This window comes from Anabrus simplex, chromosome 2, assembly GCF_040414725.1.
Source record: "Anabrus simplex isolate iqAnaSimp1 chromosome 2, ASM4041472v1, whole genome shotgun sequence".
NCBI classification, from domain to species: domain Eukaryota; kingdom Metazoa; phylum Arthropoda; class Insecta; order Orthoptera; family Tettigoniidae; genus Anabrus; species Anabrus simplex.
This window is the reverse complement of record NC_090266.1, coordinates 682,323,117-682,337,450: the sequence shown is the minus strand read 5'-3', so window position 1 is coordinate 682,337,450 and position 14,334 is coordinate 682,323,117. Positions and strand designations below refer to the sequence as shown.

Here is a 14,334-nt window from a genome sequence, read left to right as displayed (position 1 = left end):
AGCAAGAAAAACTGTTCTTAATAAACTAATAGCGTCCACCACAGCAGATTTAGACTGGTAACGGGAGCTTTTCGTACTAGTCCTATAGCCAGTCTGCTCGCTGAGTCTGGTGCATCTCCTTTACTTGTGATCTACAACAGATGACACTTCATCCAAGCTGTCCTTGCGTATTCCATAACCAAAATCGCCAGTTGTATGCTGCGGGCAGCGTATCCGTTTGGAAAACGTTTTGATGGCATTTACACAACGTTGGAAGTACTTTCGGTTCCTTGTCTTGTCAGACTACCTAGTAAGATGCCTCAGTGGACAGTTCGATGACATGTCATTATCCTGGAATTACACACCGGCGCAAAATACAAGGTCGCCTCCATCCATCGAAGGCTTTTCAGGTCCGTTAGGAGCCGATATCCAGAATCAAGTGTACTGCATACAGGAGGCTCGAGTGTTGCAGGAAGAGTGGGCTGTTGGTTCATTGTTAACGAGAATAGTTTTCTCTTTTCTCTACCCGAAACCTGTAGTGTGTACACAGTAGAGCTTTATGCCATCTTGGAATCTTTCGGTGTGCGCTGTCCAATGGACGACAGTGTCACGTTGTGTGCACTGACTGCTTGAGCACATTGCCATATACCGATATGTGCTTCCCACAATACCCCCTGTTGCAACATATCCATGATCCGCTGACCGGATTGTGGGAAGTAAGCACCAAAATCACATTTTTGTTTTTAATTTTTCTTTTATTGTGGACTACACTTCTGTTATTTTTAATATGTTTTTAGTTGAATATGTTAAGTTGAATAATATAGGTGATTTAACTTTGAAGGCAGTGACTTATTTTAATGTATTTTAATCTTTTTAATCATTTTATACAATTAACACATTGCTAATTAGAGCCACTGACCACTTCTAAACCAATCCTTCCCGTCAACATTATCTTTATTTTAAATCTTAGCCAGTGGGTAAATTTTAAATTTTTAATCTATCATTTCATTTCTCTTCATACCTAGAGGACAGATACCTAGATGTTAGGCCTCTTAAAACAACAGTCATCATCATCATCATCATCATCATCATCATCATCATCATCATCATCATCATCATTAGTATTTTTAGTTTATTTTTCGGTCATATATTAGTACCGGTATGTAATATTAGTTCAATCATGTCACAATCAGAGCAATCTAAATCAACATTTCTAGTATTTATAAATAATTGTTGTATTATGTATTTTGTATGTTCTTTTTCAATTTCTTGAAAAGTCTGAGATTTATTACTGAAAATATGAATGTTAATGCTGTTATTTTATACTCTGTGTATTTATTTAAATGCTACCTGTGGTCATGTATAAGATGTGCTGTCTATTTTGCATAGGCCTTTGATCATAGAGGCCTTGGATAAAGCAATTACATTTTCTTTCAGTCTAAAATATATGTTATTTGTTTAAAAGTAGATGTGTTTATTATTCCTGTCAATAAATGTAAAGTACTTTACATATGTAACCTATACACTTGCCTGCTTTCTTGTTGTTTAAAGGGGCTTGGCATCTAGGTCATTGGCCCTATACACTTGCCAAAGGAGCTGTTATCGTAATTAAAAAAACATTCTGACTTAAATATGCCCTTGGAACCTGGAGCGAAATTCTGTTTTCGAGTAATTCCATGCATCCATAGACTCTATAACATACCATAGCACTATAAAACTATAACACGGAAACAGTGCATATCAAATTCCCTGATTAATTTCTTGTTTTAAGATAGAACTAAGAGCAGATAAATACTGCACGCAAAAGTTAGGATATATGTCATTTTAAAATTTATGAAGCCAAATATTGAATGAAGAGTTCCGTATGTTCTTTGTGATTAGAGAGATGCATGTTGTTTGCTGAAAGAAGTGATCCATATTAATGCGTTATGCTTATACACAGTTGAGCCACATTACTGAAGCAACCAGCAAAAATGGAAATGGCGTATAGCATTTAGTGCCGAGAGTGTCCGAGGTCATGTTCGGCTCGCCAAGTGCAGGTTTTTCGATTTGACTCCTGTAGGCGACCTGCGCGTCGTCATGAGGATGAAATGACGATGAAGACAACACATAAACCCAGCCCTCATGCCAGAGAAATTAACCAATGATGAATAAAGTTCCCGACCTTTTCGGGAATCGAACCCGGGACCCCAGTGACCAAAGGCCAGCACGTTAACCATTTAGCCATGGAGCCGAACTGCAGCCAGTAAATTCAGAGTAACCACCATATGTAGCACGGACAGCAGCTAGATAGACTGAGAGTGAATCAATAAGATGCTGGTAGGTTGTCGCGTGTATCTGGAGTCATGCTGCCTACTGCTGATGGATGCTGTTCTTTTTTGGATAGCAACAATTAAAGTGGCTCTTCAGATGCTCGGTTGGGATCAAGTCGGGGAATTAGCGGGCCAGGTAAATACATTGAAGAAAATGGAAATTGCAACACCCAGAAGGAGTGGTGCTACATTGCTGCAATTGAACATGCAGGACGAGTGTTTGGTTGTGATTCGATGATTACACTTTCAGGTCCCTCTGACCGCAAGTTTGGACAACAATCAATACAGGATGTGCCCACCACGAGCTGCAATACATTGATGAATTCGTCGAGGCATGTTGTCAATAAGACCCTGAATCACTTCCTGAGAAATTGTGGCCCATGCTTGCTGCACTGCACGGGTCAGTTGTTCCAGAGTTTTGGGTGGCTGAGGACGGTTGGCCAGTTGTCGACCCATCATGTCCCACTCATGCTCAACAGGACTGAGGTCCGGGGATCTGGCGGGCCATTCTAAGGTTGTGATGTCGTGGAGAGCTTCTCTGGAGATGCGTGCAGTGTGAACCCGGGCATTTTCCTGCTGGAACATCCCATTAGCAATGTTCGCCATGATAGGGACAACCACTGGATTGAGTACCCTATCAACGTACTGTCGAGCAGCCATAGTACCCTCAACAAGCACTAATTGTGATTTCACATTAAAGCCAATAGCTCCCCAGACCATAATGCTTGGTGTTGGCCCTGTGTGCCTCTCGACAATAAGATCTGGGCGGCCCCTCTCCCCGGTACGTCGGCGCACACGATTCCGGCGATCACTGCGGGCAAGACAGAAGCGCGATTCATCACTAAAGACGACCCTATGCCATTCGTCGACCCACGTCGATCTTTCTCGACACCAGGCCAGCCTTACACGTCGCTGTTGTGGGGTCAATGGAACACCTTCTGCAGCGACACGAGCTCGTAAGTCAGCTGCACGCAGGCGATTACCAACTGTTTGTTGTGTAACGTGGAGTGCCACAGCTGCTCGAATTTGCGGTGCTGTTGCATGGGGTTCCATCCGGACCATTCGAATGATGCGGCGATCCTCTCTCACAGTTGTCTGTCGCGCTGGTCCTGTGCCAGGTCTACGAGTGTGGGTACATTCATTTGACTACTGCTGCCATACACGTTGTACCGTAGATGCCTGTCGGCCAACACGTGCAGCGTCAGTCCTTAGCGATAATCCAGCCTCACATAGCCCAATTATCCGAGCCCTCTCAAATGGCGACAGTTGTTGATAGCGTTCTCTTCTCTGTCGTCGAGGCATGTTTGATGGGGAACACTTCACTGCACAGACTGCAAGTCAACTACGTTACACCAGAGTCCGTATAATGGAGTTGATTCCTCCGCGACCAATCACGTAGGGAGGCCTGTAGCAACAATCCAATGCGTCTGAAACTTTGATCGTTTGCATACCTACATGGCATCGTTCCATATCTTGAAAATCAACACAAACGACCAATGCCTTCATGGTGTTGCAATTTCCATTTTCCTAAGTGTACTTTAAAGTCTTGGTCATGCTCTTCCAACCACTGTCGGGTATTTCTAGCCGTGTGACATGTCACATTGTCTTGATGGAAGGTCCCATCCGTTCCATGGAGGACAGTCCGTATGTATGGATATATATGATGTGCAAGAATGGATTTAAAACCAATTCGGTTGAGGGGGCTTTCCACATCGATGATTGGTCCCAGAGAATGCTAGAAAATATTTTCCTGGCCATAACACTGCATCCCACCAGCTTGTATTTTTCCAGCAATGCTTGCAAAATGTTTGATCTTCACTGTTTCCCGCCTGACATATCAGGCTCCATCCATTTAATCAAAGAGAAAACCGGGCTCACCTGAGAAGGCAACTTTTAGTCAATCAGTGATGGTCCAATTCCGATACTTGCGTGTAAATTGGAGGCTATTCCGACGATACTGCTTCGAACATAGGTGCAGTGGCCATCTGTTTGCTTCGAAGCCCAATGCGGAACAGGGTTTACTGAACTGTCCTATTGGGCACTCGTGGTGCTCCGCAGTTTCCACATCGGTTATTTACGGTGGTACCGTTTGTCCACTGATGGTACATTTTCACCTCAGCAGCACGCAAGCAGTTCACGAACTGTTGTGTTTCAGAAATACTGCCACCCTTGGGATGAAAGCCAACGAGCATCCCTTCTTTTAAATCTTGGATGAATCTCCCCTTTTAATCATGAAAACACGAGTGGCGTGTGTGCAGGTGCAATATCAGCTACCTTACACTTACCATACAACGTACGACGTACTTCATGAGATACGCACTGCCGACGTCAAATAGGTGACTCTAGTGTACATAATTGGAAAAAATGGTAGTACAATGTGTTATTTTAATACCACAAGAATTATGTAGTGCACTGAAATTCATTCTAATTCTCTTTATAAAAGTTAATTTTATCTTTTCAGGTCTTTAGACAGATGAAGATCCCACAGATTCGACCCCCTGGTCAGGAATTGAAACACAAGAATGCTAAAATTGCTCTCTTGGGTTGTGGACCGGCCTCATTATCTTGTGCCACATTTCTAGCACGACTGGGATATGATGATATCACAATATTTGAAAAGGAATCGTATGTTGGAGGTCTCAGGTAACTAAATCTATGATATATCTTCCATTTCACTAAATATTTACAGATATACCTTACAGGAGGGTTTCCTGGAGATAAGTGAAAGACAGTGTCATAACTTCTGCAGGATTGAGTGAATTTATCATTATTAAATTGAGTAGATTAGTGTCTATACTCTGAGAGATTTTGAAATATTTAAGAGAAAAATAGGTTAGGTCTATAGCTACTTTAAAGACAGTTTTGACGAATAGAGTTGCAATGAAAGTATGTATTGGATGATGATGATGATGATGATGCTTGTTGTTTAAAGGGGCCTAACATCTAAGGTCATCGGCCTCATATTGTATTTTCAAAGGCAGCGATGTGCAGATGTGCGGAAAATGGCAGCGAGTACATTGCATTGGCATAGGGTGTGACATCACAGACCTCTGTGCTCGAATGCACTGTACGATTGTAGGTTGCATTAGTAGTTATTCTCAGTCAGTATAACGGAGCTTACGGCGGAAGGTAGAAGAAGTAGACTATCAGGTCTGAACCTTAAACATGTTCTAACAACACATTCAGCTAAAAACATTACACCAAATATTGAGAAACATATTCATAAAAAAAGTGTTCTTCTGTTGACTGAAAATAGTGGTATAGTTCCTCTCATATTATTACAGATGGTGTCATAATAGCTCTTGCAGCCCTAAGAGGAATTTTCATTGTGAAAAATTCACATATAAAAATGCATTTAATGTACCTATAATATAGATTATATCTCTTTTGCCGAGTTTTTCCTTATGTTTTGAATGTATCATCTGGTTTTAAATACTTGTGATTTTTATATACGATTGCCCTTTATTGGGGAAGTCGGGTTCGATTCCCGGCCGGGTCGGGGATTTTAACCTTCATTGGTTAATTCCAATGGCCCGGGGGCTGGGTGTTTGTGCTGTCCCCAACATCCCTGCAACTCACACACCACACATAACACTATCCTCCACCACAATAACACGCAGTTACCTACACATGGCAGATGCCGCCCACCCTCATCGGAGGGTCTGCCTTACAAGGGCTGCACTCGGCTAGAAATAGCCACACGAAATTATTATTATTATTATTATTATTATTGGGGAAGTTATAAAATTAAAAATATAAGGTAAGGTAAGGGTGTATTCTACCCGAAGGCAGGTCCGAACCTCCGCAGAGGTGTGCCTGAGCCGGAGGTTATGTACGGTAGGGTGGCCAGTTCCTTTCCGCTCCTCCATTCCCTTACCCCCACCAACAGCGCGTGGCAACCCATCCAAATCTTGACCTCGCCCAATGTTGCTTAACTTCGGAGATCTCTCGGGATCCGGTGTTTTAACACGGCTACGGCCGTTGGCAATTAAAAACAAAATTAATATATTTTCCTCAATCAATCAATCAATCAATCAATCAATCAATCAATAAATAAATAACCACTGATCTGCATTTATTGCTGTCGCCCAGGTGGCAGATTCCCTATCGGCTGTTGACATGGTCTTTTCTTAAATAATTTCAGAGGATTTGGAAAATGATTGGGATCATCCTGAATATGTATCCCAACTTATTCTTGTATGAGATAATAATAATAATAATAATAATAATAATAATAATAATAATAATAATAATAATAATAATAATAATAATAATAATGGCGTATGGCCTCCAAAGAGGCCTGGTGCAGGAATCTCGAAATGACGCCCTATAGGTCACCTGCATAGCTGTGACGATGGGGCCCTACCTAAAATGCATTCTAATGCTGAAGACGGTACAAACACCCAGCCGCTGGACCAGAGGAATTGACCAATGAAAGTTTAAGTTCCTCCCGGGCCGGGTATCGCATTGGGACCCCTTGGACCAAAAGCCAGCACGCTAACCATTTATTCATGGAGCGGACTTGTATACGATTAAACTAATTGTATTATTATTTTAGATAACGATTTTTTATGGTAATTGTAGAACAGCAGATTGAAGAACAACCTTCCGTGACCGTACGGGTTTTTATTGTCAGTCCGAAGGGCATCGCTAGCATACTGGCGATGGCTGCTCGTGGGCTGTTTTAGCGAATCAAGCCTGCACATGCTTGATCTATGGCTTTCTGTTTCTGCAAGGTCCACTTTTCAGAAGAAAGCTATGTACCCAGTAGCAGCTGTAGTGAAGTCGTTATGACTCGTGTCAATTCTTATACAGTAGTATCCACTAGTTCGAACTTGAGAAGGGTAACCAAGACGGAACAACGTGTGCCTTGCTGCATATGCAACCACTATCACGCCTGAGTTGAGCGGGAATGGTTGCGTTATGAGTCGGCGGATGCAGAGTGGGTCTCGACCTACAAGTGGCTATGGCTGGTCCGTGGCTCTACGTCTCTGTATTCGGGAGACGGAGAGGGGCTGGACCTCACCGCCGGCTGTCCTGAGTATGGTTTTCCGTGGTTTCCCATTCTCCTGCTCTAAGGGGAATGCCAGGACAGTTCCTAGTATATGCCACGGCCTCCAATCCTCTCACCATCACCACACATCTCCTGGCTTGAGAGACGGCGTCACCACCTAGGAGTCCCGCCTTCCCGTTCAGGGGAGGAATATAATTATTTGGTAGTAATAGGTGGCGGTGGTGGAACTGAGCCCATCTCTATTGACTAGTTTATATTCAATGCTTCGATTTTTAGCCATAACGCTGTCGGTCGATTCATGTAGATTGGTGAACTTCAGCTCAAAACTACTGGTTAACTCAACTACTACTACTACTACTACTACTACTGCTGCTGCTACTACTACTGCCACTACTACTACTACTAATAATACAGTTCCATGCCCAGTCATGTGTCCACCATCCTGGCAAAAGCGTAATGTTTCGAGAGATAAAGGTACGCGAGACGAATTTAGCCGAGAACGGCTAAACAAGGGACAGAGGAAGGCGAGCACTTATACCTATGACTGATATAGCGCGTGAAGGAGCGAGCACCAAGGGGCAAGGTCGAATAAAACATAGTTCGCCTCATTTCTGAGAAGCAAACTTCGGTCATGACCATACTCGACGTATATGAACCGAGCATAGAGCGTGTTTTGCATGACACGTCAGAACTGAAGAATAACACCGAAGTGTTCCACCTCTGTTTTGGATGTGTAGACAGTGAATTGTATGACAGTAGTACTGTTTCCTTTATCATTCATCGTATTCCTTCGTAGTTCCTTTATATACTTCTTCCACGAGATTGCTAGAAGACTCATGATAGAAATTTCATGAAATCTGAGGTAGTCCTATAGTCATACTTATTTTTCATTGATCCTTTGAAGACTAGTGTGATAGCATATCGAAATACTGAGATTGCCTTAGCTGTTGCGGCAATTGGGTATTATAAGTGGGGAAGCACAAAAGATTATATACAACAAAAAGTAGCGGGGGGAAGGGGGTCTGGGGAATATAATCGGAGCTAGACAACAAAACTGAAAAAACAACTACAAAATTGTAGGTGTTTGATGCTCTCTGAGCGAATTCCGACAGAGAAGTAAAGGTTGACAGTTTACCACCTTAACTGCGGTAATAATGTTTGTTTTTTTTAGATTTTCATTCAATACTATACAATAACACTTTCACCACAGGAACAATTACACATGTACGCAACTAAGGGTGTGTGCCGTCGCTCTTCTACACGCTGCTACGCTAGTCTTGCTGTGGCACTGTACGAATCAGTTAGCTGCGTCGAATGACGTGCGTATTTCCGTTAAGTATTTTTTAATATGTTAAGAAACTAAAGAAAAAACTTAGGTAATAGGTAACAGGGTTTGTATGAATTGCTTTGTTTTATAATTCCTAGTTTTAGGAGACTGCCCCATCCCCAATCGCAGCCACTATGCTTTAGCATACAACTGGGTTTTAAATACACTGAAATCGTTGTTATTCATTGATAACTTTTACCGTTACTACGTAATGCAGTAGCGTATCCAAGATCCACTGATTGCGGGCGCGGGGGGTGGGGGTTATACTTACAAAATGATGATAGAACATAATTAATGTGCATATGCGTGTATGTGCGCGCATGTATTAATGTCGTTATAAGGACAATGATACAATTAATGTTGATATTCCCATTGGAACACCGGTACAATACAAAATCTTACATTAACATACATAACAAGAACAATATGATACCGGGCGAGTTGGCCGTGCGCGTAGAGGCGCGCGGCTGTGTGCTTCCATCCGGGAGATAGTAGGTTGGAATCCCACTATCGGCAGCCCTGAAAATGGTTTTCCGTGGTTTTCCATTTTCACACCAGGCAAATGCTGGGGCTGTACCTTAATTAAGGCCACGGCCGCTTCCTTCCAACTCCTAGGCCTTTCCTATCCCATCTTCGCCATAAGACCTATCTGTGTCGGTGCGACGTAAAGCCCCCTAACAAAAAAAAAAAACAATATGATACAGTGAATGGTATGTTCAGATTACGATCTAAAATCCAACTTTCGAGGCTTGTTAGAAAATAGATTCGAGAGATCTGTCGGTTTTACAATTCTACCTCTGTGAATATTCAAAAGAGCCAACCCTATGAGTAGACTTTCACTTTTCTTATTGTCAGTTTCAGTTTAGCTTCTTTTGTAACATGTAACATTTCTATTGGGGGAGGGGGTTAACCCCCAATAACCCTTCGCTACGCCCCTGACATAATGGACACCAGGGTTGAAAAACTGAATACTTTTGTGAGTCAATTCTGGACAATTGATTGATTGAACAATTTGAAATGTATCCAGTGGCATAGTGTGGATTCTTTCGAGCGTTCTACTAACGTCTTTCTTTCTTTCTTTCTTTCTTTCTTTCTTTCTTTCTTTCTTTCTTTCTTAATCCGTTTACCCTCCAGGGTTAGTTTTTGCCTCGGACTCAACGAAAGATTCCGCCTCTACCGCCCCAAAGGCAGTGTACTGGAGCGTGAGTTTTTCGATCAGGGGATACAACTGGGGAGGAGGACCAATAGCTCGTCCAGACGGCCTCACCTGCTATGCTGAACAGGGGCCTTGTGGGTGGGGGGGGGGGATGATGGGAAAATTGGAAGGGATAGACAGGGAAGCGGCCGTGGCCTTAAGTTAGGTACCATCCCAAGATTTGCCTGGAGGAGAAGTGGGAAACCACGAGCAACCACGAGAAACCACTTCGAAGATGGCTGAGGTGGGAATCGAACCCTCCTCTGCTCAGATGACCTCCCGAGGCTGAGTGGACCCCGCATCAGTCCTCGTACCACTCCTACTAACGTCTTACGAGGAAAATATATTTTTACAAATACAATATCCAGTGTATTGAAAGAACTATACGAATAACAATATAATAAATGTGGAAAATACGAAAGTACTGTGAGGAGGACGGAGACTTTGTAAAGAGACAGCAATTAGTGGAGAGTGGTCATTCATGGTAGAATATAATTTGTATGTATGTGTGTAATAATTGGGCCATCCTGAATATTTGTCCCAACTTGTCCTATATCTTCCTGAATTAAATTATTCGTATTTATTCGTAACAGAAGTGGTGTCAAAAGACTGAATGGACCCCATGTGTGAAACATCATCCTAATCGACTTGTATCAGCGCAGCAGGTACTGCAGGTTTCGGCCACCATCGGGAGAATTCCAGAACATCTGTGTATATTGAGTAAACACACCTATAAACCGTTAGGTTTCCTCTTGTGGTAATTCCTGCATGCCCATTGAGACCAGTAGCCATATGGAAATGGAGACTTAGTTTAATGCGCCCTTCGAGATAAATAAGAATTTGAATTTGATGGCTAAAATTTGCCAGTTCGGCTAATGAGCCACTTTTCGTAGCATCTACATGGAAAACAATACACAAAACAATTATTATTACAGAAAAGAGAAAAAGAGAAAATTAAACTAAAATCTGAAGTTTGAAAACTGAATAACATACACTTAACACTATAAACATAACCTACATGAAAGTAATATATAATGGTTAATCATAAGTGTTACATACAATAATATTGGTTAACTTGATTATCTGAAATGCTGCCAAAGTAAGGAATAAGTTTACTGGGGAGTTCATTTACTAAGATAATAATAATAATAATAATAATAATAATAATAATAATAATAATAATAATAATAATAATAATAATAATAATAATAATAATAATAATTTATAGAAAATGAGATTATTCAATGAAACTAATATGTAAATTAAGTCTTCTTTAATTAATTCATTCCTTTTGTTGTATTCATCCAGGAAGCAGGTCGTTAAGTATTTTGAGAGACGTGATGTTGGCAGAATTCATACATCGGTGAAGATTAAAATTATTAAAAAGTCATGATAGTGTGCAGAGGGAAAATATATTGTATTTTACAGTACGATGTATGGGAATCTGAAATGTAGATGTTGTTTATTTGTTATTTATGTCATAGATGGTGTTCATTAATCGGAATAAGTTATAGAGATAGTACGGGATCTTATTATTCACTACTTTGTGCGTAAGTGGCGCAATGGAGAGCTGTCTACATTCTCGAGGTTTTAAGTATTGAAGTTGTATGCAATAAGGTGTAATATGTTCTTCACGTCTAACATCCACAATGCAACGAACACAGACATTCTGAACACACTTCAATTTTATATCGAATGTATCAATGTACACAGCTGACCTGTAATCGATGACAGGAAATATTAGAGCTTCGATAAGTGATTTACGCAAATTGGGAGGAATATAGTGAATATTAAGCTTCATGGCATGCATCGATGAAATTGTCTTTCTTACCACAGCTGCTGTTTGTTCCGACAATGTTCTGTCGAAAATCATTCCGAAGTTGTTGCTTGTATTACTGTAGGGGATGTCATTGTCTAACAATTTTACTGACGGGAGAGAATTGAAATCCACAGACTTTAGAGTTTGTTATAGCCAGTATATATGAGCTGGGTCTTTGAAGTATTTAACTGAAGGTTATGATTTTGGGTCCACTGAATAAGACGGACAACGTCTTCATTGAAATAATCTATATGCTGATGGGCTGTCCTGGGACTAGAAGGAATGTACGCCTGAAGATCATCAGCGAACATATGTTAAAAATATTCTTAAAAACTGTGGATATATCATTGACATATATCGAGAAGCATAGTGGACCAAGCCATTATTCACTACTGAATACATACCATCAAAGGAAACTACTTTCTGAGAAATAGGGGACAGTATGATTCAAATCACGCCAAAACATTTTGTGACAGTCCAATGGACTTCAACTTCGCTAGAAGTAGAAGATGGAGGAGAAGAGAGTGAATGACTAAAAGGAGATGAAAGAAGACCAGAAGATACAGAAGTTGACGGAGAAGAAGATGGATGAAGCCAGGAAGATGATGGTAGGGAAGATGGAAGAAGGCCTGAATATGATGGAGGAGACAGAAGATAGTAGAAAGCCAGAAGATGATAAAGGAGATAGAAGATGGAGGACGACCAGAAGGAGATAGAGGACGGACAGGAGAAGACAGAAGATGGACAGGAGGAGCTCGAAGAAAGCCAGAAGAAGATGGAAGATGCCCAAACAAGGACGGGCGACGGCCAGAAGGAGAGGGAAGGTGGTTAAAAGAAGACGGTAGACGGCCAGAAGAAAACGAAAGACGACCAGAAGAAGATGTAAGACGGTCAGAAAACGATGGAATGCGGCCAGAAGAAGACGGAGATGAAGATGGGAGCTCAGAAGAATGTGGAAAACGGACAGAGAAAATTGAGGAAGCCCGCCACGATATAAAGTACATTCTGCAGGTCAAGGCTCTGTCCCGAAGACCTTGTCCAGAAGACTGCGAGACCTGTTCAAGGAGGGAGAGCGAACCCCAAACTCCCTGTCGAAGGACTACCGTGAAGTTCGAGGAAATCTATAGCCGTGGCGCCTCGTTGGAAGCGTAGAAGGACGGGGATCGTCACCTTCCCCTGTTTCCCCTGCATTACCGGTCTGGAATGCACTAGACCACGGGATCTGCACCAGCAAGGACGCCATTTGAAAGAGAGCTGTGCCTTCAGGTGGATTTAGCTTCGGCCGACCTAAGGACCACTCTGCCCCGACCGACCGGTACTGCCTGGAACTAACAAGGAGACCAGAAGATGTACACGCCGCTACCCGGAAGAGTTCGAGCATAGAGAGCGACCAATTGAAAGCACGGTACGACCAACGAGCGGACACTACCGAAAATCATGAAAATGACGTAGGACGACTGCATAGCACCGTAAGGAAAAGAAGCTTGTCTCTCAATTTCCGGAAGGCATGGAAATGACCTTGCCGCGTTCTGATGGGAATAAATGACGTCATCTGTCGAGTACGACGGGTCCAAGATACAAGCTGAAGGTGGTACATCTGGACCGAACGACGCCGTACCGAGGAACAGCTGAGGAGGTGACTGATCGTGACGATCGGGTGGAGGTGGGGGGTGGAGGGTGTAATATTACGAGCGAGCCCTGTCATAGCTCCCTTCGGTATTTCGTGAAAGGAATGCCTAAGCCAGACCGCGAACCTCCCAACCGGCCCGAAGACATTCCGAAGCCACTCGTCTATTGCTTTCTCCGTGCCCCGAATGTTCTAGTACTCTCATGATGGTAAAAAGGATGCTGGCTGCGAGCAGGAGTTATGTAACTTATTTGGACTGGGGTGGCAGTAGGGCTGGCTGTCGTCAGTGTCCCACCGGAGTCAGAGCGGAGTACTGTGTGTGTGTGTACTGCCTTGGAGAACTGTATGTGTACCGACGTGGAGTGGGTGGTTGGAACTGGGCGGCAGTAGTGCTGGTTGTCGTTAGTGTCCCACCGGAGTCAGAGTATCGTCGTGTACTTAGCGGAGTACTGCCTTGGAGTACTGTGTGTGTACTACCATGAACTGTAGACAGGCTTGGAGTCTGTGTATGGAACAGTTGCTGTAATTAGAGTGATGGATACGTTGTTGTGAGGAATATTGTGGTTTTGGTTAGCACTGTTGAGCTGTAGCTGTTTAGTTGTCAGGTGTGGAATTGTGTGTGTTGACGATGTGCGGGCGGATTTTCTCTAGAGTCAAGCCAAGGAACTGTTGTCGTGTGTTGTGGTGGCCAGAAGCCCTATGTTCGTATCTGTCTGCATGCAGCTGCTGTGTGGGGTGAATGGACTTGTGAGGCGAAGTGAAAGTAAGGTGGATTGTCAATCAGGATTCACGCCTTCCAAGTAATACCAACGAGCTAGACTACCTACTGTGAGGAGGACAGAGACTTTGTAAGACCTAAATAGAAGGCAATTAGTGGAGTGTAGTCATTTATGGTTGACTATATTGTATGTGTGTGCACTAACTGAGTCATCCTGTATTAAATTAGATCGTTTAAACAGACTGTTTTATTCGCAACATTATGTATAACTAAATGTTCGATTTCAGTGACGTATACAATGACATACTCACATATAGTGTAAAATACGTCTCTTTGGGATACT

General features: G+C 42.5%; 1 protein-coding gene across 1 annotated transcript in view; it reads left to right on the top strand.

Moving 5' to 3' along the window:
* su(r) (dihydropyrimidine dehydrogenase su(r)) overlaps window positions 1-14,334 on the top strand; it is a 280,719-nt gene that overhangs the window by 93,146 nt on the left and 173,239 nt on the right. The window contains exon 5 of the mRNA XM_067141269.2: window positions 4,753-4,934. Coding sequence (XP_066997370.2) covers window positions 4,753-4,934 — 182 coding nt within the window. The remainder of the gene's footprint in view (window positions 1-4,752; window positions 4,935-14,334) is intronic.